General features: G+C 37.0%; 2 protein-coding genes across 3 annotated transcripts; both read right to left on the minus strand.

Moving 5' to 3' along the window:
• Positions 1–10,442: 10,442 nt before the first annotated feature.
• LOC141611964 (protein TONNEAU 1b-like) lies at positions 10,443–16,484 on the minus strand. 2 transcript variants are annotated; one of them, XM_074430631.1, is made up of 8 exons: positions 16,222–16,484; positions 15,891–16,023; positions 15,188–15,276; positions 14,966–15,088; positions 14,100–14,206; positions 13,968–13,993; positions 13,744–13,882; positions 10,443–10,771 (listed from the first exon to the last, which is right to left on the minus strand). In XM_074430631.1, the coding sequence occupies exons 1-8, from the start codon at positions 16,306–16,308 to the stop codon at positions 10,720–10,722; spliced, it is 756 nt and encodes a 251-aa protein (XP_074286732.1). In that variant the 5' UTR covers positions 16,309–16,484; the 3' UTR covers positions 10,443–10,719. The 2 variants fall into 2 exon arrangements, with proteins under 2 accessions (XP_074286732.1, XP_074286731.1); XM_074430630.1 differs by having other exon boundaries at positions 13,744–13,894.
• A 4,965-nt stretch (positions 16,485–21,449) lies between these two features.
• LOC141614141 (uncharacterized) lies at positions 21,450–23,460 on the minus strand. Its single transcript, XM_074432898.1, has 5 exons — positions 23,053–23,460; positions 22,224–22,838; positions 21,773–22,021; positions 21,628–21,681; positions 21,450–21,536 (listed from the first exon to the last, which is right to left on the minus strand). The coding sequence occupies exons 1-5, from the start codon at positions 23,458–23,460 to the stop codon at positions 21,450–21,452; spliced, it is 1,413 nt and encodes a 470-aa protein (XP_074288999.1).
• Between the last annotated feature and the right edge of the window lie 2,802 nt (positions 23,461–26,262).

A 26,262-nucleotide genomic window follows, 5' to 3' on the forward strand; every position in this document is an offset into this window, starting at 1 on the left:
ATCAAAGCATCAAACTTATAGTACCCAATCTCCACTGCCATTGTAGCAAATGCAGATGCAGCTGCTTTGGACTAACGATAGCAAGGCAGGTGGGGATTAGGTCGATCATCCTTAAATTAAATCTTACTCGCTGACGCTATCTCGAGAATGCGGTTAATTAAAAAGAGATTCTTATGTTAGGAACTTCTATTTTAGGCTCTATTCTTTTCGGCTTAGAGAAGTGAACTGAAATGAATTGAGCTGAGTTGAGCTGAAATGAACTGAATCAAGGTTGAACGAAACTAAATGGAATAGAAGTAATAGTTAATTTGAGAAGAGTTGTGTAACACCCCCTCATACCAAGGTACCTTACCAGGACTACCCCAGCATGAAAGGTTGTTACCATCTCGGTTGCCCGAGGTTAGTATATATCAAAAGCAACAGTCCAAACACATTTATTAATGTACGGTAATTATAAAAGTTACATAGTCTCCAAAATCTAATAAACGAATTATCCAAATGGCAACATCTACCAAAACAATAACTAAAGCTCGTGATGGTGTCATCTAATCCAGCGTGGTGACTCTCCCATGACTGCCCCCAAGCTCAATAAATGTATCACCTGTCACAAACTGCTCACCATCCCCGAATGGATCACCGCAGGTTTTACAAAACAACAACACGGGGTCAGTACTACTCAATCAATATAAGACAACAAACATTACCACCACCGATCATCGATCTCACGCACGAGAACCGACTACACACCGAAATGTGTAGCCCCGCCCATTACCCATCGCAACAGGTAATCCTCGCCGCCAGTGGGTGACCGCAGCCCATCCCCACCTAGTCCAGCTCATCAACGAGCGACTAACAATCCATGTCCCTTAATGTGCACATCCCCTCCCATGGCGGGTTCCATGGAGGGCGAACTAGGGTGTGAAGCCACTCCCGCAAGTGACTCCACCACAATCACACAAACCACAGCATCACAGCTGTCATAACACCACAACCGTCACAACACAATCACCTCACCACCGTCACCACAACACCCATACTCCGATGATCAGCAGATAACAACAATTACAATACAATAGTAATCTCAATCAATTAACAGTATTGAGTAGGGGAAACCCTACCTTTTCGCAATCCGCTATACTGCAATCAACCATACAAATGCATAACAAATATCACATCGTCACCTACAACAATAATCACATAATACAATTACACATTGCATAATCCCATTTTCCCCAATTCCATATATACAGTAACCCCAAAAGAATACAAATGACAAGGGAATGAAACTTACCAACAGTAGAATAAGAGACTACACGCAAGGATCACGACGATTTGCACACACAACGAGATATGAGGATGATTAGGGAGTGATTAGGGAGAGATCGTAGAATGATTAGGGTTGGAAGTGATGTTTTAGAAACTGACGTCGAATATAAAATAACCCTAACATTCCCTAATCAAACCGATAAAATAACATTCGCCAGACCGGATACTCGGTCGAGTAAAGCTATACTCGGCCGAGTATCATCTACTCGGTCGAGTATTCTCCATACTCGGCCGAGTATTACACGGCAGAACCAAAACAGACTCCACAATTGACACTACTCGGCCGAGTAGGCTCTACTCGGTCGAGTATACAACTTAACAAAATCCGTAGTGTTACAATCTTCCCCCCTTAAAAAGAACTTCGTCCCCGAAGTTCCAACCCAACCTATAAAACATGGACACCTAACACCAGCTCCACTAACCACGCTTACTAGATAACATATCCTCTCGGTATAGACTCCATAACATTATCGAATAACCACAAAATAATGTTTCCAATCTTGTCTCACTTCCATAACACTCAATAGCACTCAATACCAAGACAATCCACAAAAGAAGGTCAACCATCAAAACGGAATGTTACATTCTACCACTCTTAAAAAGGAACTTCGTCATCGAAGTTTACTCACACTCATCAACATCATCATCCAGCTGCCAAAACTCTCGAACTCATAAATATCATCATCCACTTTTATCAACACTATCGAAAAATTCTCACACTCCTAAACATCGAACTACTACAAGCATAGCCATGGCCTTTTAACACTATCAACCACTATATATACCCATCCATTCCTTATGCTACACCAACACTCTACGTCCAATAATATTACGACATGCACAACCCTCAAACGCTCTTTGCCGCATCCTACTCCTCTTAAGACACATGTTACGTCCTCGTAACTCACTAATACTAGAACCTTAGCTATACCTCTCATTATCCTCATCACCACCACATGTGAAAGATACCCGCCTATAATCTAAACACTTACTATATCCAAAGCTCTCTTACTTAAACAGTTCTCATACCTCAACTCATTCTGCACTCCATCTAACCAATACCACACAATCCTGATCATGACAAAAACTCTAACTCTTCCACATTACCGCAACACGACCTACCTCTCTATATAACTATATAAAACTCTTATCGCCAAGAGCATAATTCACGATCCACACTTGTTACGTACACTCACACTAGATCCTCAAGTTCCTTTCTTTCATTACCGCAAGACTCATACATAACTTAACACGACACTAAATACCCAACACCCTACACTCACTGTCTCAACAAAGGATTATGAACCATCTGCATATATCAGATCATTACCTCACATGTTCTACAAATCACTTGCATATATCAGATCATTAACATGTCCACCAAAGCCTCATCTAGAAAAAGATCAAAATTACTGTAACAACCTATCACAACTGTGTCCCATCAACAGAATATCACTATACCATGATAACAACGAAAACATATACAACTCTCTTTCATATCATCCTCTACCCTCATTCCCAAACCGAAACTGGTAGGAAACATCAACAAACAAAACAACAGTCTACATGTCTAACCGAAACTCACAAGAAACAACAGCAACAAAACAACAATCTGTGCATAACTGGTCTGTACTTTCGAAACTCAAATCGTAACCACCCCGTATACTCAACCACAACCGGTGACGACATCGCAACACCGCAACCAACAGCCGCACCGCAGCGCGAAAATGCCCGCATCACAATACGAAGTACCATGCCCGGATCACCACCCGAGGCACAACAACCACATCGATAAACATCACAACCACATATACTTCCCATAAACACTGACTCAGTATGACATTTCGAACAAGAAAACTCATTCAAAACCGTTTTACTAGATTATAACACATCATATTATACGGAATAAACTGACAAGAATCTCATGAACATCATCCTTACCATTTCACGGGATAAACATGTATCATCAACACACATACAATTTTAACTATTCTTGCCAGATCAATCAAATTATTACCTTCTGAACCTCATTTCATTAGCATACCGTACCCAACATAAATTACAAAACATTCATATAACAACTTTATAATTATCACACCATACCACTTCTTGTGAGGTCAGAACCTCACACAAACATTTACACATATCATAGACCCGTAATCACATCCAACTAGTCAATCCTGATCACGTAAGTTACCACTTGACAATGAATACCTCTCATCCGGACTTAACTCAGGTGCCTTTCATAACATATCCTCTCTTACACACAATTATCACCTCTCCGGCAAATGTAGCCATAACATCAGTACCCAACTTCCAGCGAACACCTCGTATATCCACATCTTATACTTCCTCACCACCAAACATACCAACCACCTCCACAAAATCAACCTCATTAGAACAACTAACTTCCCTAAAGTAACATCATTCTCAGCCACTAGTGACACTACTATGACACCAGCATCCTTCATGTGACTACTCTCTTACTATCACTTCTTAATATAACAATTTGTTTCCTCTCTTTGGTTATCATCCCAAATACGAACATCCAATCCATCAACAAAATATACCTCAACATTATTCCCAATTCTATCCTTTATCATATCGTTACCTAACTCTCCACCAAAATCTCAGATCTTGCAACACTCCACAAGCTTCTTATTCCCTTAATACCTCGAAACTCACGGCTAACACGTCGTCCTGCTCTCCTATATAACCATTAACTCACACCCTCTAGTGGGGATATCGTACATTTCATAATTTCCTACCTTCGTGCTCCTTAACTCCGGTCAACGTTCTCTCAACTTACTTCCATCCCTCTTTCCCTCCTTTTACTCAATAATGCCAATTAATAAGTCATCTCCTTTCTCTTTCTACCTAACTCTTAGACATTTGTTTATTTTCCATAGCTCCACAACTCTAATTCCATTAATTCATATCAATATCTTATCATTCTTCTTATCATTTATCATCTCTCATCTTGCTTCACACTCACCCTTGTCACCATCAAGTCCACGCACTAACAGTTACTCTTCAATTAGTCGTATCTCCCTTTCGCATCTCTAGAAACCAAAATTCACTTCATACCGTTTGTCCAAAGAATTACACGCTGGGCTCACCCCTTGATATTCCAACTTACCAAACTTAGCCACTATCTACAAATCCACATCGCGACATAACTTCCTTTAAGTTCACTATATACCTCTCTTTTCTATCTTCTTACAACAACCTTCCATTACATATATCCTTAAGCAACTCTATCCTAGCTGTCTTCCTCCATAAATCCTTACACATCCAAATATGCCACTATTCGTATCCCTTATCTCAATCTTTCATTTTCATGCTTCTTTACACTTACATCACCCTTGCCCATATACACTTACTTTTATACTACTCAACACACGACTATATCACTCGTCATATCTCACCAAAACATGCTCTTTACCTCGATTAGCTCATCATTCTTCCCTTTTCTTTTTCCACTATCCTTCACAACCACATTAACACATGTCTTCCTTACCCAACACATGTCCCTCATAAGCCGTCATTCTCCATGTCATAACTTCCGGTAACTTATGTATCAAGACCGTCTCACATATAAAAGAATGCGTTAAGACTCAAAACATACATGTGCATATACCCTACGACTCAAAACAATGTAAAAACATAGCCACCGGCTCAAAACAAAAGTAAGAACATAGCCACCGACTCAAAGTGGCCGTCCAATGAGGTACTCAGTCGAGTACATAACATACTAGGTCGAGTACAAGGTACTCGGTCGAGTAACTATATTACTCGGTCGAGTTTTCGACTCAGAAGCAAACTCAATTGTCGCAGAAGGATTACTCGGTCGAGTATTGGGAATACTCGGCCGAGTAGACCTTACTCGGTCGAGTATGAGACTACTCGGCCGAGTTCACGACTCCAGACGCTAAACAGTATTATCACAGAGAGATTACTCGGCCGAATATGGAATACTCGGTCGAGTATAAAAGATACTCGGCCGAGTAGGGACTACTCGGTCGAGTATCGGCGCAGTTCCCAGCACCATCCAGTTTTCGTAAAACAGTCATATCTCACTCGTTACTTGGTCATTTTGGGCGTGTGACCTATCGTTAGAATCGTAAGAGGACAATCTATCACCTCAACTTGGAATCACAACAATATCTTTTCTAGAACTCGACTTATGACAGTTTTAAGACAACCCTTCCGTAATCTATCTTCATACTAATCAAATTTCCTAAACCAAAACAATTTGATCATGCATCAAGCAACAACAACAACTCGAAACTCCAAGAAACCAGTACACAAGTGAACTCTTATCATACTCACATGAAAATTAAACACGACATTCACATATATAGATGCATGACCTTAATCACATGCTTCTACCAACAATCAAGCATTAAAATCATCATGTTCATATGCACATGTACCACTACCATACTTCATGTTCAACATTGTATTAAACAGGTAACATGATCACATTCTTCATGCTCAATATCAACCAGATACAATTCACAATTCACCCTTCATATTTTTACCATGTTTCAACACTTAACATGCCCACATATTCCATGCTCAAAGTTTAACATCAACAAATCCTCGATACATCTTTCCACAACCATCGCATTCCACTTCTTTCATCATTTCATCCAACCATGCACAAGATTCCAACTATAGGTATCAAACACACATGACTCAACATACAACAATTTCCCCCCATGTGACCGGCTTGAGATCGTAAGGGCCTTAATGCGACTTCGGGACGTCTCCCAAGTCTTTGCGGCAGCTCCAAACAACTCTCCCCGGGTTCATTTTATTTAGACTCCCTAAGTTCATTGGTTCATTTGTTTTAGGTGCCGGAATCGTCGGCTCGATACCACTTTGTAACACCCCCTCATACCAAGGTACCTTACCAGACTACCCCAAAGATGAAAGGTTGTTACCATCTCGGTTGCCCGAGGTTAGTATATATCAAAAGCAACAGTCCAAACACATTTATTAATGTACGGTAATTATAAAAGTTACATAGTCTCCAAAATCTAATAAACGAATTATCCAAATGGCAACATCTACCAAAACAATAACTAAAGCTCGTGATGGTGTCATCTAATCCAGCGTGGTGACTCTCCCATGATCGCCCCAAGCTCAATAAATGTATCACCTGTCACAAACTGCTCACCATCCCCGAATGGATCACCGCAGTTTTACAAAACAACAACACGGGGTCGATTACTCAATCAATATAAGACAACAAACATTACCACCAGCTGATCATCGATCTCACGCACAGTAACCGACTACACACCGAAATGTGTAGCCCTGCCAGATTACCCATCGCAACAGGTAATCCTCGCCGCCAGTGGGTGACCGCAGCCCATCCCCACCTAGTCCAGCTCATCAACGAGCGACTAACAATCCATGTCCCTTAATGTGCACATCCCCTCCCATGGCGGGTTCCATGGAGGGCGAACTAGGGTGTGAAGCCACTCCCGCAAGTGACTCCACCACAATCACACAAACCACAGCATCACAGCTGTCATAACACCACAACCGTCACAACACAATCACCTCACCACCGTCACCACAACACCCATACTCCGATGATCAGCAGATAACAACAATTACAATACAATAGTAATCTCAATCAATTAACAAGATCTTGAGTAGGGGAAACCCTACCTTTTCGCAATCCGCTATGTTGCAATCAACCATACAAATGCATAACAAATATCACATCGTCACCTACAACAATAATCACATAATACAATTACACATTGCACAATCCCATTTTCCCAATTCCATATATACAATAACCCCAAAAGAATACAAATGACAAGGGAATGAAACTTACCAACAAAGAGAATAAGAGACTACACGCAAGGATCACGACGATTTGCACACACAACGAGATATGAGGATGATTAGGGAGTGATTAGGGAGAGATCGTAGAATGATTAGGGTTGGAAGTGATGTTTTAGAAACTGACGTCGAATATAAAATAACCCTAACATTCCCTAATCAAACCGATAAAATAACATTCGCCAGACCGGATACTCGGTCGAGTAAAGCTATACTCGGCCGAGTATCATCTACTCGGTCGAGTATTCTCCATACTCGGCCGAGTATTACACGGCAGAACCAAAACAGACTCCACAATTAACACTACTCGGCCGAGTAGGCTCTACTCGGTCGAGTATACAACTTAACAAAATCCGTAGTGTTACAAGTTGAGCTGAACTGAACTGAACTGAACGGTGCTAGAGTAAGGAGTTAATTTGAGAAGAGTTGAGCTTAATGGAGTTGACCTGAATTTAACGAAGTAGAGTTGAGCTGAAATAAACTGAATGGAGTTGAGCTAAACTGAATGGAGTTACAATAAGAGTTAATTTGAGAAGAGCTGAACTGAACGGAGTTAAGTTGAACAGAACTGAATGGAGTTTAGCTGAACTGAATGAAGCTGAAGTAATAATAAAATATACTCAAAGTTATATAAAATCTAAAATATCCAAATTAATTATTTTATTAGTTTTAACCTTTGTTTTGCAAGGCATTTGAGTTATTTATTTCACAAGTGTTTTGTAAGTAGCTTATTTAACCAAATAAATTACCTGAAATGAACTACTCGTACTACCTAAAATAGCATTTGAGAAATAAGGTACTTGATCCTATTTTGTTACCCTTTGAATATTAAATCATTGAAACAATTTATTCGTTTCCCTAAAATGCCGATTTTCATAATTAATTAAATACATGGCGAAGCTTTAGAAGAGATCTGACCATTTTCTGAGCAATATGTAATCAAACGTAGGCTTAATATTAAATTAAAATTCTTTTGCTTCAGTGTATTTGACACAAATGGATATCAATTTGGTGCTATCACAAACTACGTTTTGGAAGGATGCCCCGTACCCGGTGAGAACTAATAAAACTCATTGTGGTAGATGGTTTAAAAAAAGATATTTAGGATGGAAAGGCAAAAGTTTAAACCTTATACTTTAAGGAATACGCTCCATTATGAGTATTATCTAGAATTTTATACCCAACTCAAATGCATGTCTTTGTGTTATCTTCTTAAAATAAAATTAAAATAAAATACTACTCCGTATTATCTATCAAATGGCGATACGGTGGCATCGAATGTCGTATGGTGTGTTACTTATTATTTTGAGTACCACCCTACTAATGAATAGCAAGATCTATAAATATTGTGATAAACCGAAAAGGATGATATTGTAATAAAGCAAAATCTAAATGGAATATGATTAAAGGTTTATCATTGGTAAGAATTTTTCTCTTCAATTAATTGTCTACGAAATATGATAAACGTACTCTTATTCATAGCCATCTCTTTAACCATAAAACTTACATATATGGCTGCCAGATAGAATTGTTTTACACATTGTTGAGTATGAAATCGGCTACCAAAGTGACATCTCTTTCTTCATCCTCTAATTTTGATCTTCTATAATTTACACATCTGTACAAATATTATAGATAGACATAGTCTGATAGATATGTTGCAATACACTCCGCCCTTCGTAGATGTAAAACCATGATGTCGTATGCCGCAAAAATTATTTGAAGATTTGGTCCATGCATTAAACAAACACGCTATACACTCGTTTAATATTATATCTGAAATTTCGAACCGAGTTGCACTGTTAATTATGCTAAGAAACCCTATGAAATAGCATAAATATTAATAACCGGAAGTATTTAAGCATAGCAATTAATTAATCGTTAATCGTTAATATATATTATACACAACAATCATATACAAATAGGAAATCTAGCATATGAGAAAAGAAAGCCAAAACAAAAAAAAAAGCTAGGAGAGAAATAAGATGGGATTGACTCATTAGAAGTTGTATATTTATAGGTCAAGCTGGGTTTGAACGAATACAAAACTCCAATACCAATCGAATTCTATTGATTTGCAATTACCCTCTTATTATTAGGAATTTGATTAATACACATATTCCATTAATTGTTGTATTAACGTAGCATACATCTACATGGAAGTAGTACCAACAACACAATTTCTTTACCCATTCATGTTTGCAATAGGACTAATATCGTGCTTGAGTTTTTGATAGAATGAAACTCAAATATTATTAAGTGTATCTCTGACTTGTATACCTTTATTAATATCTTATTAATATAATATTGCTTGAAATCGTTTAAAAAAGTTGGACTCTTTGTAATCGCTCGAAAAAAAGCTTCCTTTATGTTTGCAATAGATAGATAGATATTGATTGATTGATTGATTAAGATATAATGTCAATAATAGTTATAATATAAAGTTTTTTACTAACATCTTTGGTGAAAAACTAAAATTATAAAGATAAATTAAAAAAAAAATGAAAATTAATAGTGATTAAACTAACTTTTGCGAAAAAAATTATCGAATAAATTATGGTAAGCGAGTTAATGGGTTCGTCGTGGCAGGTACAGTTTAATATCTCCACCCGTTGGGGCAGAGATGGTTTTGGAAACTTATACCCGCCACGGGTGGGGGGCGGGGATGGGTACGAGTTTTTCTTGGTGGATAAGGGTACGGGGAGCCTATATCCATCACCGGCCGCCTCAATGACATCCCTAACGAAGATGATGCCAGTGGCCAAGAGGAACAAAAGAAAGGATGCCCGCCCCAATGACATCCCTAACGAAGATGATGCCAGTGGTCAAGAGGAACAAAAGTGTCGACTTTCATCTTCTGTTTGGACCATCATTGAGTGTAACTTGGTTCGTTAGATATCAAGTAGGTATGGGGCATCTGATGCCCCTCAGTTTGTATATTAGCTAGTTACTACTTAGTTGAATACTTTGTAATCTGGTTTTATTTTATTTATGCTAGTTCATCGTTGTCAAAAAAAAAGCAAGCTATATTTAGAATGTCTCGTACAAAAAGATGGGTTCCCATCGAATTGCTTAAAAAATTGCACATAATACATTCCTGCTACCCACAAAAGGAAACAACCAAAATACACGCAGACTTGCTAAGTTGGTTTTGCACGAGTTTTCAAAGATGAGAAGCATGCTTAATTTGGTGTGTTATACCAAGGTTGGCTACAAGACACCTACGTCAGTGTCATCGCAAAACCATGCAATTAAATAAGCTCAATCATTTACTCGAAAAGCTAATTAGAACTTACATTTGAAACCAAGAGAATAGGGGGTCGGAAAAGAGGTACAGTACAATTCAACTTCAAGGGCTATTAGGGAAGAAATACCATAACAAATTAGATCACAATCAAAAGAAAAATGGTAGTCAGAATGAACTAACTGGGTGACTAATCAATCACCAAGACACTCAGTGATGGAGCTCAAAGTTACAAATAAACAACTACGTAGTACATCGAAAGGTGGTACATGACTACATGGTGGTCATATGTGATCTACTCCACCATCATCATCGGCATTTCCATCACCACCGTGCCTGCATGTTCGAGATACAGGGAATGAGAGTTCTAAAAGCACATTTATAAGTTTACAGGGAGAGTTAATGAAATAATTCGATTCTAGTCATTTTAATACAGAAATACTGTTTTTAACACCATCAGTTATACTCCCTCCTATTCATTTTAACTCTCCCCTTTCAAAAGGGCACGTAAATTAAGGGGAGAGTTATTTTATTGTAAAGTATTGTGGTGGTGTAAGGTAATTGGAGAGAGGGAAGGTATTATTGTGGGTAAGATGGTTAAAATAAGTATTGTTGTGGGGTAAGGTGATTAAAATAAGATAAAGTATGAGTATTGTGGGGTAAGGCGATTAAAATAAGTATAAAACTTTACTAAATAAGAAAATAAGGAGAGTTATATGAATAGATGAAAAAAGAAAGGGGGAGAGTTAAAATGAATAGGAGGGAGTATGCAATTTAGGGTGACCTTTGCGCCCCCGAGCACACTCCACAATCTAAACAACAAATTATGAGCTTGTCAATCAAAGACCCACCAAAGTATAACATCCCCCGAGGCCCATTCAAATCCGTACATCCAAACAAAGGGTATGTCTTCTATCAAGCATTTAAAGATACCATTAGGTCATGGCTGTGATGCTCGGACTCTTCACTTACCCCGAAGGATTCGGTGGACACAACCCGGACACGGATCCGGACATGGATCCCTTGTCGGATCCTTCTATGAGAAATTGGATCCTTCGGTGTGAGTGTGTTTTGTTCTTACCCTCTGTTTTGTACAACCACCCTATATCAGGAGTGATCTTGACATGAATTTAATGCTCTAATAAAGTCTTCATTCATATTAAACATGAAGAAACTATTTTTCGTTTCTTTTCTTTGATATTTTTTAACTAATAATCAATTTTTTCAGAAAAAATAGAAATTAGCCGAGTCCAGATTTAAATTTGGATCCTCGTATCCGAGTCCTTGTTTTTGAGATTTCAAGGATCCGACACTCGGATCCGTACCCGTGTCGGATCCTCATATCCAAGTCCGAGCATCATAGGGTCATGGAACATAACAATCATATATGCACTAAATCTTAAAAGCAAGATACTATACGCTAAGCCTATATCAAACATGTCGCACTTTAACAGCAAATTTCCAATTTATACATTTATGAAACCCCAGACTGCCAGCTTTGTTGGGAGCCACACCAAATCCCAAGCGACTAAAGGTACAATCACTTTTAAATTGCACTTTCTTGGCATGCGACTATCTCCTAGACCCCCAAGAACGAGTTTTAGTCACAAATGACAAATCTTATCAACTTACATGTTTCACTTCAGAACCAAGGATGCTAAAAGACTAAGGGTGTCCCACGGTATTTGAATCAATACCAAGAGGGCAAGAGAGAACACTTGGCCAACAACACAGATTATTAGAAAGGGCATTTATCTACCGTATTGCAACATGTAATGTCCCAAATTCACTCGTCCCTAAATGATACGCAATAGGTAATAAGGTCGAGTTAGTAGATTTATACTCATTTATCTGCTTAAATATCTTGCCACAACAAAGAAAACAAATAATAGCTTCTCTCACATCACCAACCTGCCAATAGAGAGCTATATCTTGGTTACTACATCATGGGGTGTGAGCATTAACCGCGACTCTAGTAGCCACCGAAATCGGGTTTGTGGGCAGTATGGCGGTACATCGATCATCATTTTTATTTCGCAAATAAGGTTAGTCCTTCTAACACAAACTTAAAAGATCTGGCTTGAATATTTGTCAGGCATTCAAGTCAGGAGCATTATTATCACAGGCTGATAACATGATCCGCTTCACTTTTTCCTTCGTAATAGGCTTCAGCAACCCTCGATAACAGTATTCTAAGATCAAGGGGACTCTGAACCTTCATGGACTGAAAACACATTGCCCTTCACCAAAAGTTATATCAAGATCCTTATGCAGCACCCCCTTGATATCCTTAACCTAATAACTTTATTTTGGCAATTTTGCATACCTCAAGCGTTTGTAGTTTTTAAACAGCTATAAAAGAAGGCTATTTATCTCCTTGTCCAGGCCACTAAGCTTTAATTTTTGTCTCAAAAATCTACCCTTGTACTTTGCTAATCCCTGCATTTTCACTTACTAAACATTCGTGGCGAAAAAGCTTGGGATTGTGATTGGATAACACCTCCCTTATCCGGAGCTTTAGGCTATTACAAGATCAGCCAAATAAGCTACTTATTCACTATCAGAAAACCCTCATTAATTGGGGCTTTGAGCTTTTTCCAAAGCCTCAAATTTGGTGAAACCTGAAACATGTGGGTACCTTGCTTATCACTGTCCTTAGTGTCCTACTATCCCACTCCGACACATCCCGTACAATTTCAATAAAATTAGGAGCAGCAGTAGCACTCAATCTATCAGAAAACACAAATGGCTTCTAAAACCAGATGATCTCCTCATCAAATCATTCACATAGAGAATGATCAATTATCCCTGTCAATCAAAGAATATCTTTTGATAACATGATTGACAGTGACACTTACATGAAATGGAAAAGAACCCGTCATTGATGTTCAAAACTTCAAAATGCTTCATTTATTTATGGTGTGGTCAGTGGTCTATGTTCTACACGAGGCATCTCAGTTATCCAAATCTCTACACGTCAGTTTTATGAGAGCATACATGGACAATACGAGGTTGAAGAGGCATTTTAGCAAAGCGTCTCAGTGATTGCTAGGGCGTAAGCCACTTCTTTATCACAGCAATACAAGTAATCAGGACAGGATGAAAAGGTCTAACTACTCCAAGTGCACAGCCTTGCCCACAAGCCTCTAAGTAATGGCTTGCCTGACATTTGATATTATCAACCTATTTATCCCAATTTACATGCAGTCAAGGAGAATGACTCGAGGAGATAGTTCGACGATTTGAAGAGAGAAAATAACTCCACAGTTCATGTATACGAGGAAAGATTAGAGAAGCAAGAAAAAAACCTCCATGAAGATGTCAGATTCCGAGTTTTTCTATCCAATTGTAAGTTCTCCATAGCAGCGGAAGCACGAATTACATCCTCTGGCAATTCATCACCCTCATAACGCCAGTTATAGTCATCTTTCCGGTAACTAGATGACCCTGCTCTCCTCTCTAACATGCATTAGGGGTCAACTCATGTGAGAAAAAAATGTGTGATAGGTGATAAAGACAGTTTATTCCTTACCAGTTGCTTGGGAACCTGGAAGTGTCCTGTTGAAAGAATGTAAGTTATGCCACCATAAGAAAAGTAAAAGACAACAAAATGATGATATAAAGTAATACGTATTGGATTTAGGAAAGTGTCTAGTGTTCAGACCTCACTAAGGGGGGTAATCCCCCAGCAATAGAGGATGAAGACGGTGACGGTCTTCGAGTGTTGCGAGACTCTAAATTTGATCCGCTGCCTCTTGCTTGTGATAAATTCTGAAGGTACAATGTGTTATTAGTTAAGGAAATGCTACTAAGAACATTACAGATATCTTCATACTTCAGAATCAACTAATGCATGCTATTCATGAAAGTACTTGCAGGACACAAACGAAAAATTCTCCTGCCACAGCTAGCAACCAAGGTTGTATATACAAGCCCAATACCAAATAGAACTTCTCTTTACTCAATTATGAATTTTAATCATATGCAACAACAACAACATCAGAGCCTTAATCCCAAAATGATTTGGGGTCGGCTGACATGAATCATCTTTTAGAACCATCCATGGGTGAACACAACCCTCAAAAATGCGAAAAAATAGAAAAGAAAAAGTAAGAAACATTCAAAAAAAGACCTTCAATAAAGAACCCACTGATTACTGTACTTTTCTATGACTATATATGCAAAACTACAATATTCCACAAGCAATTGCTGCTTAATGTTTTAACCCTGAGTCCTACGCTTGCAAGATGCAGAAGGATTAAGCAGGGGCATGGGAAAAATAAAACTGTGAGATTTGTGGGGTCAACATATCAACATTCTGTTAAGATAAAGCATAATTTATCATCAGCTTCCGGCAATTTGACCTATTGATGACTGTCACATGATCTCAAAATGGCCATTAGACATTTTGACCCATGTGCTGGTAACAGAATTCAAAAGGGAAAATAAAGAAACACAATCCCCAAATCTGACATAAAAAAAAAATAGATAAAAAAGTATTTTAAGAGTTGAGCATCAAGCAAAGCAAACCTCAAATTTTAAGAATCCTTCAAGAACATCTAGCAGCACAGGACCACTTTCTCCATTTTGACTGAGATCGTATCCATTTTTGCTACTGAACTCCTTCAACTCAGCTTTCCAGAAATCCTTTGGCTGCAATTCCGATTAAAGATAACATGGACAATAAATAAATTAGACTATCCACCCCGACTTTTTAAATATGATACAACGAAAATAGTATAGTTCTAGTACCAAATTGCACTCAGGAAGATACACTTTCAGGGTATGATTTAGCTGTGCCCAGTCCAAGTATTCACATATTAGAGCAGTCAAAAGTCTCCCTGCATTTGATTAAGCAGGAAAGTTAACATAATACTTCTCTTGATAAGAGTCATAAGTGGCAATACATTTGAGACGGGTCCCAATAGCCAGGATACAAGGCAGTAAGTAGCTAGGTTATTGCACTCCACACATCTAATAAATATGCAATACCTCCAGGCCAGCCCACTTTTTACTTTACCACCGTTACGCAACTTTAATACCCCATTAATGTACCATGGACAGGGCAGATTCATCCTTTAAATTGCAAAGAAATTGTTTGTAAGGAAGGGGGTGGCAATCTACTATATCAGCAAGTAGCTAGACTATTGCAATCCTCGCATCTAATAGAACTGAGTGCAAAAATGTATGAACCTTAATAGAATAGTCTTTAGTTACAATAGATAGACTATAGAGGGAACAAGTTCGAGGACTCATCTAGCCGATACTTCCATCTTAGCATAAAGAATCCATATAATTTTTCAATATTGCGTTAAATGCAACAAAAGTGAAGAACTCTCTCAAACCAAAACATTAGCCCAGTTTCTCCAAAGTTGCTGTGTATAGCGGGGTATGAGGGAGTCAAAACTCAAATGTATGCAAAAGAATCACTAAACAAGGTTGCCAGAAGGGAGACCTGAAGGAGATGCGTGAAGTTGTTTGGCGCGATCATTGCAGCTACCCAATAATGCTGGAGGCAAACCTTCATCCTTTTCGACAACCCGATCCTCTTCCTCAATTGCTTCAAACACACTAGCTCTTAGCTCAGCCTAATCACAACATATCAAATAAACATTCTCAAATTAAAATATACAAACATTTTATTATCAGGATTAAAAAAAAAACCCTAATATTCCGTACAAAATAACACGAGTTACGGATCTACAATTCTCATATCAATGAAATGAAAAGGGCGAAAAGAGCGAAAATGTGCGAAATCAATTAAAAAAAAAGGGAAAGAAAGATACACGGATCTTGGCGAGAACGCCCTTCTTTTCAAGAGTACGGGTAACGAGAGTTTTAAGGTCCATCATTTCTCTGGTATAATCGTCCATTTTTGTTTATCCTTGTTATCTTCGTCTCTCCTCTCTGCTGCTTATCTCCGCACTCGGATTTCCAGTTGCTATCTTTCTTTGGGAGGGGACACAGATTGTTTATTCACTTTATTGTTGCTTCTATATTGTTGCCTCTTTGGGGAATTGGATCCACTTTTAAAATAGGTAGCATTAAAACGGACACGGACACGGGATTACCTTATTACACTTACACGACACGACACACGCGACACGCGACACTGCATCCCTTAAAATTAAGGGCGGACGGGATTACCGTTATTTAAATTTAATAAAATATATATTTTATAATTATAAACGTTCGATTTTATTTTTTTAAAAGTATTTGATATTAAATTTAAATAAGTGAAACTAAAACTTGCCTTGATTATAACTCATTTTCATTTACTATCCAAACGAATCTTTTAATCAATCTCTTTCGATAGCTCATTTCACGCTTAAAGAACATCATTCACCCCAAATGATGTCCAAATGTCATGGACACGCGTCGGACACGGCCGAAATACCATGGACACGCGTCGGACGCGTGCCCGAATAAATGTAGAAAGTTAGACACGGCTTTATAGGTGTCCGACACGTTTCGACGTGTGTCCGAGGAGTGTCGGTGTCCGACACGGTGTCGGACACGGGACGGCTGATTAGGAGAAGTGTCCGTGCTACCTAGCTTTTAAATCATAACTAGTTTTGTATTCCGTGAAAATCACGGAATTTTTAAGGGTCTTTTTTGGGTTTATATTTTTACTACAGTATATGATTCTTTTGCCTGGTTTTAATAAAAAATTTGACCATGAATTGATCAAATGATAGATATGTAGGTTTTATAACTTCAACTTCAGGTATCTCATAAATGGAAGTATATGATACAAATACCTCGGCCCTCGAAAAAGTAAGAAAATGTAGTAACATCGGCAAGATACTTCAATCGTATGGGAGTTTGTGGAACTTGATATGCATTAAAAAAGTAATCTTAAAAAGAAAGCATCTTATCTAAATAAACGAAAAAAAATATGACCGATAAACTAATAGAGAAAATAAACAAATATGAGAGCTCAAAAGAATATAACAAATATTAACAGATAAATTAGCTAGAAATTTACGAAAATGTGAATTGTTTTCCAAATCCGCATATTATCACAATTTCCACCTTATTCCCTATCCCTAATAATACATTAATAAAACTCAATATCACAAGAATAATGTCTTATCCATTAACAACTTTATACATAAATACCAAATGATTCAAAAGACGAATTATCATACCAATTGATTCATAAACATACATACCAAATTTACCAAATTGTCTCACTACAGAAGATTACTGTGCCAACTGATTCAAAACTTAAAAAATAAAAGTGTTTTATCTCAAAGTAGTAGGAAAAGTCTTCACCTAACCAATTATATTATTTCTTTTTTTCTTCAACTTGGATGATTTCTCCTCTTCTCTTTAATTTTCCCTGTCATTCAAATCTTAGTCATTTATAACCGGTATATAACCATATTTTGACACTCGCTTAATTGAAAAAACAAAAAATATATGTTTAAATAAGCCCAATTCTTGAATAATGGAAGAAATAAATTTGATGAATACCTCATTTGAAAGACAATTTAAAGCATTCCATGATTAAAACTTTTGATCTAAAACAATATTATCAAAACACAGGTAAACACAGATTAGTTTAATAATCATAACATTTAAATAAAAAAAAGTTCACAGTTACCTTGTTTTTATGATAAGAATGACGATAAAATGTGTTTTGAGTTGATTCTTGTTTATACTTAAAATTTATTATTATGTTTTGCAAACAAAGAAGATAAAAATAAAAAAGATAACACTATATAGGAGGGATTGTAGTTATGGATGTCATTAAAATTGTGAAAGAGTGTTTTATGACTCTCTAATATTTTTCTTGGGAAGATTGAAGGGTAGGTAAATAGCTATTGATTTCTCTAGATTTATGTGCATTTATTCCGTATTATTAAATGAAAATTTATTATTATTCTTTTTTTGTAAAAAAAATAGGAGTATTATTTATTGAGTTATTTAGAGTGTTTTATGATTCTTTAATATTTTTCTTGGGAAGATTGAAGGGTAGGTAAATAGCCTTTGAGTTCTTTACATTTATGTGCATTTATTCCGTATTATTAAGTGAAAATTTATTATTATTCGTTTTTTTGTAAAAAAATTATTATTATTATTATTATTATTATTATTATTATTATTATTATTTATTGAGTTATTTAGAGTGTTTTATGACTTTTTAATATTTTTCTTGGGAAGATTGAAGGGTAGGAAAATAGCTATTGATTTTTTTAGATTTATGTGCATTTATTCCGTATTATTAAGTGAAAATTTATTATTATTCATTTCTTTTTACAAAAGAAAATTATTATTATTTATTGATTTATTATTGTATAATAAATAGGTATGCTAGGTAGCAATAACATATGACGTGACACATGGCATTTCAAAAGAGGCTCAACGTGCTTTTTTATGTTATTATATAGATTTATCTTGTTTTTCAAATGTTTATTTTCATGTTATGTTTGAATTATTTATTTATTTATTATTTATCTTTTTTTGTTAAACACAAATTCTTATTTCATAAGATCATTTTTCGTCTGAAGTTTTATTGCTTCACACCAAAATGACTCGTGTGAAGCAAGATCAACTATTCTTTACCCATTTATTTATTCAACAATTAAAAAAAAAGTATTTCGTAGTTGTTCCTTTCTAAATTACGTATCTTACATAATACACAATAAGTTTTACCCAATAGTTTTTAAAGTTCTTATTCCACGGTAACTTTAATTCTTTTTAATTGTAATTTATAGTTCATACTAATATTTATCAGATTGCTTCAATTATGCACGATAATTTAATTGAATAATCGATATTTGATACGTAAATTATAATTAAATTCAAATTAAGGACTTTTTTTGGGGGGAAAATGATAATTAGAATTTGGTTATTTTAGTTAGGTTAGTGGTTTGTAAGACCACCCCCAAGCAAGGTCATAAGGGAGGTCATGACTGTAATACCCGTCCTGTTTAAGGACCCGTTGACTGATCTTTTGACCAAAAGAGACCTGTAGCAAGGGATATGGGAAAGGTTAGGAGACTAACGTAACTGGTTGCTCGACCTAGTTAAGGTCACTCGGCCGAGTAGTGTAGATAATCGACCGAGTTGGGCTTACTCGACCGAGTATGCCTATACTCGAGCGAGTATCACGTCTGTTAACGCGTTATTATAAAACGCGAGATCGTGAACCTCATTTAATTTTCGACGGTTCTTCTTTCTTTCTAACCCTAATCTCTCTCCCCTTTATTTCCCATCACCTTACACTCTTACATGGCCTTGACACTAACCCAAGAAGGGAGATGGTTCATGCTTGATGTCATCGAATCGGGTTATCGTCGTTGCCGGCATCGGTCCGCGTCTCAAGGTGAGTTTGTGTTTCGTCATCATCTTTCAGTAGGTGTGGAATAGTCTAGTAATAGGATGTGGTGTTGCTACTTGTAGGGTTCATCTCAGAGTCTTGTTTGGCTTGTTTGTTGGATGCACTTTCATGGCATAGCGCAAAGATAGGGTTTCCCTACTCAGTTGATTGCATAATTGATTTAAGATGTGATGTTGTGATTTAATTGGTATTATAAGTATTGTTGTTAATTGTATTCTGGAAAATTGGAGTCGTGGTGGATTGACTATGATGGTGAGGTGCGTCCTCGGCTGAGTGGAGTCACTTGCGGGAGTGGTTTCACGCCCTTGAATCACCCCTTGTGGAACCCGCCACAAGAGGGGATGTGTACATTAAGGAACATGAGTTTTTGCTCGTTGCGATGAGCGGGGCTTAGGTGGGCAAGGCTGCGGTCCCCCACTGGCGGTGTGGATTATCTGCCGCGGTAGTAATCTGGCAGGACTACACACTTATAGTTATGAGACATTGATTGGAAATGGAGAATGATTGGGGAATTGTTGTCATTGCTATTATTGTAATTTGCTTATTTTTATGGAAAAATTAATGGGAATAATCCATCCTATTGGCCGTCTTCCACTATTAATCCATATTACATTTAATCCCACAATAAACCCAAGTCTTTACCCACTTGTAAATGCCTAAACTTGGTCTTTTTTTCACTTGTTGTTTCCGGTAAAACAACTTGTGGGGCTCAGATTCTCTTTTATTCTTCTTATATCTTCTTCTTCTTCTTCAACGGCTCCTTACTTCTTCTTATTATTCTTCTTTATTTCTTCTTCTTTCTTCTTCTTCTTTATTTCTTCTTCTTTAATCCTTCAATTTCCAATATCGTTCTTCTATTTTACTCTTTTCAAATGAATTGTGGATCCTCCTCAAATTCATGGTCTTCAAACAGCTCAAACGAGGTGAGATGCCATCACAATTTGAAGGCAGTCCGACGGACTGTAAGCAAGGGAGCATATGCATGGAGGATGTTCTATGGGTGTCCCTTATGGCCAGTAAGTGAAGTAATTTGATTTAAAAACTAATTTGATTTTGAAAACCCTAATTTAATGTAAACCCTAAATCGATTTAAGAAACTAATTTGATTTTGGTTCATGGATTATTGTAGCATAATAAATGCGGATTTTTTGCATTGATGAAGGAGGTGTCATCATATGGTAGTCATTTTCATCAAAACTGTCTTGAAGAAGAACTGAAGAAAATGAAGATGAAGAATGATAAATTGAAGAATGAAGTGTTACAGTTGAAAATTGAAGTAAAAAAGCATAGTATGGGGGAGAAGAGTGCTCTGATAGGATTAGTCTTATCTTGGTGTTTTTTTTTTTGCAATATGTTGGATGCTTAATATATAAAAAAGACAGTGTAACAAAAGGCTTCCAAGCTTAGATTCTTAATGAAATGCTTCTTATTTTTCATAAATTTCCATTGCATAAGTTTCCAAAAGCATTCAAAATGTCACAATTTATCTTACTATTACATAAATAGGTTCAAAATGAACCATCCTAAGTTTCCAAAAGCATTCAAATTGTCACAATTCATCCTACTGTTACATTACAATCAGGCTTCATGAGTTTGCCATTACATAAACAGATTCAAAATGACATCTACTGTCAAAATACAATCAGCCTTCATTACTAGATTTCTTCATTCATTTTGGTTCACATAAGCTTGTGTTGATGGGTAGCTTTTTGTTGCCTCTTGTTGGTGAATAAAAAGCATGTTCCTAGGAGGCTGTAAAATGGACACATTTCAGTAAACATCGAAGCATAGCAGTCAAATCCTACATTTGTAAATTGACAGATTGAGTTTAAAATCAACTCACATTGGTAAAAGTGTTTTCGTGATTATCAAACAGGATGCCAAATCCTTGTGGTACCTGCAAAAAACCATCAAAACATAGCAATTATCATCATATTTTCATTAAATATACCAAATCAACTACTGTTTTTTTCAATAAACTATCTTACCCTTCCACCTCTGCCACGTCTCTGACTTGTACCACCCATGCCACCTCTACCAGCTAAGCCACCCCTTCCACCTCTTTCACTTGTGTCACTTCTCAAACCTCTGCCACCCCTGCCACTGTTGATAACCCTGCCATTTCTTCCTATCCTTGTTGGTTGAGCAGTCATATGGTGGTGAGCTTCAGTAGCTTGCTCAGTAGCAGATGGTATGTTATGAGCAGCTCCAGGTCTTCCCCTTCCTCTCTTAGATGGCTGAGCAGTTGAAATAACCGTCTTTATTATGGCACTTCCTCTTGTTATGCTTTGTAGACTTGTAAATTGAACAAGTCATCTCCATTCCATGCTTAGTCAATTTCCCCTAATTTTTGGGATCTTCAAATGGATTTTTTCTCCTATTTTTCCTAGGCCTGCCTGGACCTACTTTTATTGATGGGGGGTTTAAGGGTTGGTCAACCTTGGGCCAGTGTCTTTCACTTGTGCAGGGACTAATTGATGCACTGTATATCCTAAGGTAGGTCTCATTTTTGTAACAATCATGAACATACTCTTCAGCTTTTCCATAGATGTCAAATATGGCAGAAATAGCATGACCACAGGGGATGCCAGTCAAATCCCACTTTCTACAAGTACATGTCCTAGCCTCTAGATCAACAGTTAATGAATCAATACCAATCTTAACCTGGTACACAGTAGGACTGGATGGTAGAGGAGTGCATAATGCTGCAAGTTCTTTCTCCTTCTCAAGTCTATCTTGTACCCTAGGACACACCAATGTACATTTTTTCTCCATTTCTGCTTTCTTCTTGACTAATCTTTGCATTAAAGCCACCCTATTAATATCCCCAAGCATGTATATAAGATGCTTTGTACGAGCACTTATAATATAAGCATTGAATGTCTCTGCCATGTTATTGACTATCACATCATTTTTTGATTGAGTGGAGATAAATGCTCTACAAAAGAGTTTGGGATTGCAGGCTAAGAATGCATCAGCAGTTTTGGAATCAACTTCCCTCACAACAGCTAGCCCATCCTCAAAGCCAGGTTCATTGTATGCTTTAGCACGCCCCTAAAACATCATTTTCATTTCATCTCCCCTAAATGACTTGTGCCAGTTGGCATAAAATGTGTCTAGCATAATATCTGTACTCAGCCATTGGAAATTCCTTGGCCATCATGGTCAATATACTCTATAATGCATTAATATGGCAAAATGTAATTTTTTCATAGAAAGAATATACAATATACAATATGCAAAACAGAAGGTAAGGATTGTTGTTTACCTGGTGTTCATCAGAAATAAATGTCCAGCCTTCACCACTTTCCTCATCCAAGCATTTTTTCAGTTCTTGAAAGAACCATTGGTAACTATCATTGTTCTCCCTCTCAACAACAGCCCATGCCAATGGGAACATCTGTTCATTGACATCTCTCCCAACAGTAGTAATCAATTGACCACCCAAGAATGTCTTTAAGAAACAAGCATCAACACACAATATTTTCCTACAACCCAACAGCCAGCCTTGCTTCAAACCACCAAAACATATAAAGAATCTCTGGAATACAAGAGGGTTAGGTCTAATTGCAGGTTTTGTTACCAAAGTGAAGAAACTACTTGGATTTCCCTGACTGAGAGCTGCAATATAACCACCCAGTTTACTGTAATGCTCTTTCATTGAACCATGTAGCATTCTATGAGCATGGCATTTTACTTTTTATGCATAACACCTCTTGATTATAACCTTGTAAGCTCTTCTGACAGTCTCAGTTATGTCAGTTGCTGGCCAATGAGGTCTTACCTTGAACACCTCCAAAAATTGCTTAGCTAACCAAGTGCTCTTTAACTGCCTATTGATCTCTATAGTTCTATTGCATGTGTGTTCAGGGTCCACAGTTTTCACAATGAAAGTAGCTAAGCTGTTATCCCAGCTTCCATACAATTTAAATGGACAACCTGCAATACACCTTACTCTAAGCCTCTTTCCTCTCCCCTTATCATTAACATCAAATGTAAGATTCCTACCCTGAGCTACTGCATACCTAACCACACAATCCCTAAAGATTTCTCTGTTTGGAAACCTAATCCCTACAGACCATTTTAGTTTAGTGAAATTAGTTCTTTCATTCACAGTAGGTATACTAGATCTGCTCCTATGTCCAGGTATATACTCTTCCTCACTTTCTCCTGGAGTTTGGATTTCATCTCCACTTTCATCATAGTCACTGTTAAAACCCTCCCATTGATCATTACCCACTACAACCTTATCTGTAGCTTGACCACTCAATAATCTAGATTCAGCTTCTACTTGCAGCTCATGTGCAACTTTTATTGCCTTAGCATTCCAATCTCTCAACTTTTTTCTTGCTTCAATTGCTTCTTCATCATTTGAGGCATCTTCAGATGCAATGTCATTCTCAATTAACTGCTCCAAAACCTCATTCAAATCCTCATTTGGTGAACCTTGCTCATTCAAATCTTTAGCTGCAAAGTCCACCTCATTTGTGTTTAACTGATCTACAAATTCCTCATCCTCCTCAAATTCATAACCCTCTTCTAATTCAGACTCATAGCCAGGGTCAGAAACATCATCTTCTTCTTCATCAAACTCCTCATATTCAGTGTATACATCAGCTATGGTTATGTCATTAAAATCATAAGAGCCCTTATCAACAACATCAACATTTGTTTTCAAGGTAAACCTTGGTGATGTTCTTAAAGGAGCAGGAGTAACAGTTGGATTTTTTTTAGGAGGAGGAGTTTTGTGAGTTGTTTTTAATGAAGTAATTGATGAGGCTGTATGAAGTTGGTGGCTTTTACTCTTTCCTTTAGTAGAGGCATCTTTTAGGGTTTTACAGAGAAGAGGGCTTTTTTTAGAGGTAATTTGTGGTCCTTCCTTTTTAGAAGTCTTACTTCTCTTATTGTTGACTTCTACCTTTCTTCTAGGGACCATTTTTTGAGGAACATGTACCACCTCAGGCTGCCTTAACTCCTCTATAACTTCAGCTAACTTAGCTAAGTCAACATCACCCACAAGATAAGCATTTACCACTCTATCACGCTCTGCAATTTCACACATTAATTGAGCATCTCTTGTGGGATTTATCTGTATGCATCCCTTTAAATTTAAGGATTATAACGAATTATAAAGTGATGATTACGAGTCATAAAACTAAATTGCATAAACAAAAGCATAAAGGATTAAGAAATAACTTTCGGTCCTAGCAAAAACGGCCTAAGAACAATATCAAAGTTGATATTCGCCTATCAGTTGCACCCAAGACGATATGAGATATGCCCTTAACTTGTTGCTAGAATTGATCCCTCAAACTTTCTGTAAAATTAGAGTAGGGTTTATCGTTTTTGTGTTTTTTTTTAGATGAGAGGCAAGAATGGGAAAATGAATTAGGTTAGAAAAATGATCTCTCCTCCCCTCTTATGTAAACCGAATAAGAGTTAAAAGAGGGAGATATTTTTCTCCAAAATTTCGGCCCAAATCCGAAATTAATAAGGAGTATAATTTCCTTATTTTCGGTTATTCCAAAAATGTATAAAATGTGTTAAATATAAATTGTCATCTAGTGAGGATCGATCCCATAACCTCTTGGTTTGAGTACCCTTACTATTACCACTATGACACATTCATCTTGTTGATTAAATATAACCGATTATATTTAATTACGAATTAACATATTAATTCGTCCAAGCTTACATCATATACATTAATTAAATATAACTTATTATATTCAATTTACGAATTGAAAGTTAATTCGTCTAAGCTAATATTATTTAATCGGTATTAAATAATCGTCTCATCAACACATTGACTAACTGTTTAGTCATATAAGGCATCAATGTGATTACATTTCCAGAACCACATCTCTCAAACACATCCTTTAGGTGTGACCTTTAGGGACCAGTTGATCACCGCCATCTGTATGATAATAACGTCAAACTTTCTAGCAAGCCAACCATTATTAGGTAATCGTTAATCAACTGATAAAATACGAAGTATACCCTTGTGAACCTGTAAGAGATTTACAAATGTTATCACACTAATTTGTGGAGGACACAAGCTCCAACATCTCTATAATCTAAACACCTCTGAAAACCAGTATTAGGGTTCAAATAATATATGCCATCAACATTCCTCCTAAACTTGCCACATTTCTCAGCTTCTTCTAACAAAGTAAACCAACAAAATTCATCTTTCTCAACTCCTACAGTCCTACTTATCCTACCCAGATAACTCAAACTACTATTTTCATTCGTTTTAAAGGTTCCCCCATAAAATAGTTTCAGAGTAACATGTTGCTAGGGATTTGCCTAAATATTATCAAATAAACAGTAAAAAAATCAATAACACAAATTAAAATCAACAAAGTTCAATACTTTAAAATTAAACAGTAAAAATGGGGAAATTACCTTTGAGGTTGTCATAATCAGGACTGGTTCACTAACATAAAGGAGAGTAAGGTATGACAATGGCGTGCAA

The sequence above is a fragment of the Silene latifolia genome, chromosome 11 (genome assembly GCF_048544455.1).
Source record: "Silene latifolia isolate original U9 population chromosome 11, ASM4854445v1, whole genome shotgun sequence".
Lineage (NCBI taxonomy): Eukaryota > Viridiplantae > Streptophyta > Magnoliopsida > Caryophyllales > Caryophyllaceae > Silene > Silene latifolia.